At 37.0% G+C, this 7,417-nt stretch overlaps 1 protein-coding gene and 1 long non-coding RNA gene across 4 annotated transcripts in view; one reads left to right on the forward strand and one right to left on the reverse strand.

Annotated features, from left to right (window-relative positions):
* The window catches only part of LOC109537729 (neurotactin), a 40,636-nt gene that overhangs the window by 16,998 nt on the left and 16,221 nt on the right, over positions 1-7,417 (reverse strand). For all 3 annotated transcript variants that reach the window (XM_048669264.1, XM_048669259.1, XM_048669268.1), the window contains exons 6-8: positions 1,347-1,485; positions 1,104-1,285; positions 399-605 (exon numbers count right to left, since the gene is read on the reverse strand). In XM_048669264.1, coding sequence (XP_048525221.1) covers positions 399-605; positions 1,104-1,285; positions 1,347-1,485 — 528 coding nt within the window. The remainder of the gene's footprint in view (positions 1-398; positions 606-1,103; positions 1,286-1,346; positions 1,486-7,417) is intronic.
* Positions 6,342-7,157, forward strand: LOC109535587. The gene is made up of 2 exons (XR_002171734.2): positions 6,342-6,815; positions 6,947-7,157. It is a non-coding gene; the product is annotated as an uncharacterized LOC109535587 (long non-coding RNA).

Consider the following 7,417-nt stretch of genomic DNA (forward strand, 5'->3'; position numbering starts at 1 on the left):
TTATTGAGGTATTCTTGCATCCTGGCACAAAACACCACTTATTTTGTGATCCATACATGTCACTATTTTCCATTATGCAAGATAATAATAATAATAATCAATAAAATAATGATAATCACAGTAACTTAAATAATAAAACAAAGCTGCGAAAACAACAAAATAAACACGAGACACTTTGTTGATATCACCTGCTACGTCACAATTGGGATAGGCAACCGACGGTACGGATTCGGCGTTTTTAGCGGAAAATATCTGATTTGAACTTAAATTCGCTTTAAAATTATTATGGAGATTTTTTTGCAAAAAAATTATATCAGTGTAATGTTTGCCATAACTACTTTATATTTATCAACATTAAAAAAAAGTGAAAACACCCTATTAACTAGATTTCCACTTACCATGGGAAAGGAATCCTAACACACCAAGCCTGAAATTCGGGCGAACAAAAACAACATCTCTAGACCTGGCATATCGAGCCGAAGGTCTCATTTTCCCGGGCGATCCCCCGTTAAAACTGTCTGCTCCAATTAGTACTATGACAGGCAAGGGGTTGTCGTATTTTACTGCAGGGGTAACAATGTCTAATGTCAGACAATCTTCGATACCTGCAACAGTAATTTTATTTAATCGGACACTGAAATGACGATAATCTTATATTTGGTTCGTATTCGAAAAGATTTGCATGAATGATACTTAGTGCAATATATTGCAAATATCATTATTTTCGAACAGCAATCAGGCTCAAAGCAAATAAAAAGTGAAAATACGCCAAGAAATAAATCGAATTGAAAATTAACTTTATTAGACGTTCTAACTCTATCTGGTTCACGAAGTTCCTATAAACATTAAGTATTTCCACATTTAATCACGCTTATTTTGATTCATTCATGTTTTGCTTGCAGTCTAGAGGCAAATAAAATATTTATATCCATATGTTAAGAACGCTTGTGTACTAAAATTACTATGTTTTCACTAAAGCAGTAGTTTCGAAGATATCTATTAAAATTAATGATACGATAATGAATGTTTTCATGCGTAGCATAATGAAAGTATAAATAAATTGTTGATGATAATCTGGAAAATGGTTAAAGAATAAAAAATACCTATGACTGTTCCGTTAGATAGCATCTGCATGCATGTGGGTGTGGCATTATGCGCTAACAAGGTTCCATTCCAGCAGTAACCAATTTGATTCAAAGGCTTTGCATATTTAAACCTCAAATCGTTCACAGGGGGTCGCGCATATGGAATTCCTCGGAACGCATATGCGCTATCCTCCATTTTACTGTAAATAGCAGAAGAATAACAATTAGCAAATAGTCGCTTAATGATCACGGTTGACTTACCCTTCGACTTTGCCACAACTTGTAGTAGTCTCAATAAACTTCCCGTCCCTCAATGGAGGAGTTTTCAAGTATTGCTTCTTACCGCTTGTAGCAAATATTATTATGAAGATAATGACGAAAAGAAACAGCAGCAATCCAGCTGAAAGTGTTCAAAATATGTATGTTGGACTTTCAAAACAAGCAATGAAAATAATACAAATTTATCGATTTTTTTTTTGATGAATTAATTTCTCATTTGTATATTTCAATTAAGTCTAAATATTTTGATTGCAATTTCGACCAAATCCTATCATAAAATTGTTCTCAATGTGTAAAACACCGGATGGCCAAAAATTTATCCGATCCGACTCCGATCAGAGTACCTTCCGTCGATGCCCAAACAATCGGATCGGTGCCGGATCGGAAAGGGGAAAGCACACATGTCATACACGTTTCAGTTTTCGTACCGAAAAGACCGTTCGTGGGTGTGGCTTGGCCATGGTGGCACTTTGTCTAGACAACAACTAGAAAAACGAAGATATTTGAGGAAAAACGCAGACTTTGGGTCCATTTTTGCTTAGAAAACAAGACCTCATGAATAAGATGTTTTATTACTTTTCCCTCATCTATTGAACGACGAGAGGAAATTTTATCAATATTTCAGAATGTCCATGACGGCGTTTAGTCTTTTGAGAAAAAACTGCAGGAAAAAACACAGTACCGAATATTTTCGCTCTGGTTCAATTAGCTCCTCAGGTTTAATTAAGCTCATTTTTTAAAACCAAAGCAAAACGTATCACTGACGTAACCTAAAACGAGGACCGGTTTCCCTTCCCGCAATCGGTGCAACCAAAGATGCAATAAAAGTAGCTTCAAAGGATTATTTTGAAACAATTTAAAGATCATGTGGCAAATTATTAGTGTAGCAATATAACATAGCAACAACAAAAAAACTTGCTTAAACTTAAGCAAAATTATGACTTGTAATTTTATTGATTACTTTAAAAGTTTGCTTTTTTAAAAACAATTTATTTCCAAATTAATACAAATAATAGAGTTCCTTTGTAACCGAACTTTAACTATGACTTATGACTCTTAGACCGTATATCTAGGACTCAATTCTTATGACTTCTGACCAAACATCTAATGACTGAATGCTCGTTTCACACTATCACATTTCCACAATGTGGCAGAGCACCCTCCAGTTGATGCCGACCAATTTCTTTTATCCATAGGCAGATTATATACAAAGTCTATTCAATACTTTCTCATACATATGATACCGAACTTGATCATACATAATTAAAGTAAAAACATTACACAAAATCGTTTTTGAAAATTTCTTTCTCGAGTGATATGAGGACTTTCAGTGAACCAAAAATGATAATTATGTCTATTAAAAAAACCTTCTCTTGTTAATTTTGATTGTTGGTCCATATAATTTTGCGTAAAACTCCGCAGTTTTATAACGCAGATCTTCTTGCGTTCGTAATAAAATATTGTAACGGTTAAAAATAGAATTTAGCCAATAGTTCACCTGTCTGCTAACCCGTTGTTCAAATGTATGTAGTAATAAGTTATAATTGTAATAAGCTATTTTTGTCAACCGATTTTCATTTGTAACTTGGATTAAGTAAGCACGTTTGTCAGATTAGGTTAGTAATATTTTGGGGATTATTTCAATTTTGATGTTTGGATATTTGTATCTCTCTCCCAAACATCAGCAGTCTTTATCATGGGTTTGTCTGGCAACGTGGTGGTTGCCCCACCTTCACGGACCACCGTTATTGATAGGAAGGGACGAGGAGTGGGCCCAGCAGGGTCACCGACCGAAGGGCAATCGAGTACCAGAGATTGCCGAACATAGTCGATCACCGTCACCTTGACCTCCGAATCCGCCATATTCTGCTGTGTGGTAGATCTGCCCGCTACTTGAACATCCGTTCGGSGACATCAGCCGCCTCCTGGTTCCCTRGAGGGATAGCCAGGGACGGTCTGGATGAGACTTCGGAGACTTGCTGGTGTTTGGGGCGAGTATGGTTTTGCTGGTATGGTATGGCATGGTATGTATTGGCTGTGTATTATCGATTTGTATTTTTTTGGAAATTTTCATTTGATTAATCAGTTAACGTAGGTTACAGATCAAACGGTTAGCAGACGGTAGTTTGTGGTCGTCAAACCACGTTTTCTTGTTCTTTATTAAGCTCACCATTTTCCTTTTTTTGTATCATCATTCAAGTCAGTTTATGTACTATCACGGTAAAGGAATTGAGTAGGTATTTCGGCAGTATTCCATCGCTGAGTGTTCTAGCTTTGCTGCGAAAGCTAGTGGCGCTCAAACGAACTCACCCTTCGGGCTTTGCACACGACCGCCCGAAATACCCGCTCAAGGGAAACCCTTTTCTCTCTATTAAATCTCTCTCTATTAAATTGTCATTTAAATCGTTGTCTTAATTAAATAGTTTTTATTAAAGGTTGATTTTTATTCTTTTGTTCTGTCCGAAATTTGTCGTGTTGCAATTTGGCGCCGAACGTGGGGCGTTCAATGTTCAGGTTCACACAACTTTTCACGTTGTGGTGCATCACAGGGAAGAAGAGGATGAAGAAGGTTGAATTTATAGAGTGCATGCTAAAATTCTTAGAACAGATGGTTGTGAATCTCCTAAATCGTTCGGGATGAACGTGAATATCGGCCAATACATTGATTATGCTATCTTCATCTGGGGATCATCAAAATTGTTATTTTTTCACTTTGCTGTATCCAGATTTCTTTTTCCGATTAAGTCATTATCGAGCACAATAATACCTAATCTTGCAACTGAGACTTTGAGTTTCACTCTTTCATCTTTGAAAATATATCCAATTTTAGGCGACACCTTGTTAATAGTTTTTGCTCAGCAAAGGAGAGAGTAGGGTAGAAAGACTTAATAAAAGTTATTGAAAATGAAGAAAGAAACACAAAAAAGAACATTATACCGTATAATACCATATATTATATTCCATTTAAAATAAATAAGTTTCTGATAAGTTCAGGTATAACCGGAAATAGCATAATGTCGCGTAATTTCATCTGATCCCAATATCCAAATTTGCAAGATGCAAATCACATTACTTCCCGAACTATTCTAATGGACGCTGACCGTGTGGCACCCTGTATAGTGATTCTACTTTTTCAACTCATCATCATCATCTGTGACTTCACAACCCTGGGTGGGTTTTTGCCGACTCAACCACACGTCTCCATCCTTCTCTATCAAGCATTCGATCGGGGTCATCTTCGATATTCATGGCTTTTAGGTCTTCTGCAATATTATCTGAGGCGGAGCCGACCTAATGGACGTTTTCCCCCTGGAACCTCCTCCCATACCAGTTTCACCATTCTATCATCTGGCATTCTTTTTACGTGTCCTGCCCACTGTAGTCTCCTGGCCTTTATTTCGTTTATTATGCTGGTATCAGTGTGGAGTTCTTTGAGTTCTCGGTTGGTTTTTATTCTATATTGCCCTGTATTTTTCTTAGCACTTTCCTTTCAAAGACCTTAAGTCGGTCTTCGCTTGCAACCGTTAGGGTCCAGGTCTCGCATCCATATATTACGACAGGCCTTATAATGGTTTTGTATATGTTCAGCTTAGTTTTTCTGGTAAGTATTCTAGATTTTATTAGGTTTTGAAGAGCAAAGAGGCATCTGTTTGCAGCTTGTATCCTGTTATTTAGCTCTTCTGTGATGTCGTTGTTTTCACTAATACTTGTACCCAGATATTTAAATTGTCTTGTCCGCTCAAAGTTGTAGTCTCCGATAGAGAAGTTTTGTCTACTCTATCTCGGCTCCTATTATTTCTACTTAGGTATTTGGCCTTATTCTCATTTATTTTGAGGCCTATCTTTCAGCTTCCTTTTCGAACTTTATGAAGGACTCTTTGAGGTTGATCCTGCTATTGCCAATCACATCGACACTGTCTGAGCCAGGAGTAGGTTTGGTCCCTCTTGATGAAAGATACCAGTTGGCTTCTCGATTTTGGAATTCCTAATTATATATTCCAATGCTATGTTAAACAGTTGAGGTGAGAGGGCACCGTCACCTTGCTTGAGGCCATTACTGATACAGAAGGAATCGGAGAGACTCTGTCCCACTCTTACCTTACATCGCGTATCCTCCATACATACTTTTGTCAGCGATATAAGCTTTTCTGGGAATCCAAGTTCTTGCATTGCCTGCCACAACTTTGATCTACATACTCTATCGAATGCCTGTTCGAAATCAGTCAACATTTGGTGGAGTTTTCTGTTGAATTCCCAGCATTTCTCCATTAGTTGTCTAATGGTAAAAATCTGGTCTACGGTGGACCTATTTGATCTAAAACCACATTGGTAGTCCCAACAATCTCTTCGGTATATGGTTTCATTCTCTCTAGCAGGATATTGGAGAGTATCTTATAGCATGTATTCAGAAGTTATTCCACAATAGTTTGTGCATTTTCTTTTGTCTTCTTTTTTATGTATAGGGACGATTACGCCTCCTGTCCTCCGTGTAATTTGTATAAGTATATGTATGGCTTTATGGAGTGTTTCTCGCTGTCGCTGCCTGAAGCTTTGTTATTTTTCAATTTCTTTATTGCCTTCACTGTTTCTTCGTACGATGGTGGCGGTGTTTCTATTTCGGCCGTTGGTATATTTGTTGGTGGCGTATATGCATTTTCTTTATCATTGAGCAGTTCACAGAAGTATTTCTTCCAGGTATAAAATCTTCTTTTCGTTGGTTATGAGTTCTCCATTATTTTTTGTAAGAAAATTTTCTTCTCTGGGTTGGTATCCTGCTTTCTGTTTTGAGATTTCGCTAAAACACTCTTTTGTTCTGTTATTCTGTCTATTTTCTTCTATGTCCCTTAGTATTGATAGCTGGAATTCCCTCTTTTTCGTTTCACCATTCTGCGAGCTGCTATTCTTTGATGTCTATATTCTTCTATATTAGGTACTGTTGGTTGTAGTTGTCAGTAAACTTTTTCAACTGGTCGGTTATTTATGGTTATAATATATTGATTCTGATGATTGGTTAGGTACTTAGTTTTGTTAATATTGATTTTTAGGCTTATTTGCTCTGATTTCTTGTTTAGTTCTTCAATCATACTCTGTAGTTCATCTTGGTCCCGTTCTATCAATGTGATGGCATCCGCAAATTTAAGGTGACTTAGCCTTTCGCCGTTTATGAGGATACTTTTTTCTGCCAGTTTAGCTATGTATGGCTGTTGCGATGTAGCGTTTCCATATATATATATTTGTATATCAATAATCGATTCTCGCATTGCTTAGAGCATTCAATACTGCCTATCTCTATTGAGTCGAGTGCCTTTTCATAGTCTATCAGTAGTACTCGAAGTGTTATGTTGTACTCATTTACCTTTTCCATTAATGTTATTGTTACATGTAGGTGGTCTATAGTGCTAAAAGCCTCGTTTGAAACCCGTTTGCCCTCTCGGTGGGTCTATTTTATTGGTGAGCCTTTGTGTAATAATCCTCGTAAACACTGATAACAAGCTTATTGGTCTATAATTTTCGAGTTTGTATTTATTACCCGTCTTGATTCAAGCAATAATTAAACAATCTTTCAATGTGGGTTATTATAGATTTGGATCAGTCCATCAGTTTATACAAACCAGGGCCGGCACTCACGATACAACGGCGTCGGGCCGCTTTTGTTGGATGCAATCGATGAATGTGAAATAAATATGGGGTCCACTTAAGTCCACGAATGTTTGGTAAACAAGGTACTTACGGAGGTTTACGACTATTAACACGATTGTGGGATAATTACTGGAAATAAAATTATGATATATACTTTGTTTAAATTGAAAAGTACTTAAGGGTGTTTATTCGGTTTCATTTTTCTTAATCCTTAGAGGTTTCTTTTAGCGGTCGGAAGCAAGCTGTCAAAAGCATGCGTGGCGGAAGTTATTACTTTGCACACAGGATTAAAAAAGATAATTGACTAATGAGAGAAAAGGTATATTGTCATGTCATTGAAAGGGGTAAACGTGATGCTTTTACTATGGAAAACAATGGTGAAACTACGTACTTTCCACCCGGGGATCAAGAAA

This window comes from Dendroctonus ponderosae, unplaced genomic scaffold (genome assembly GCF_020466585.1).
Source record: "Dendroctonus ponderosae isolate FM_Combo_2020 unplaced genomic scaffold, Dpon_F_20191213v2 Dpon_F_20191213_1, whole genome shotgun sequence".
Lineage (NCBI taxonomy): Eukaryota > Metazoa > Arthropoda > Insecta > Coleoptera > Curculionidae > Dendroctonus > Dendroctonus ponderosae.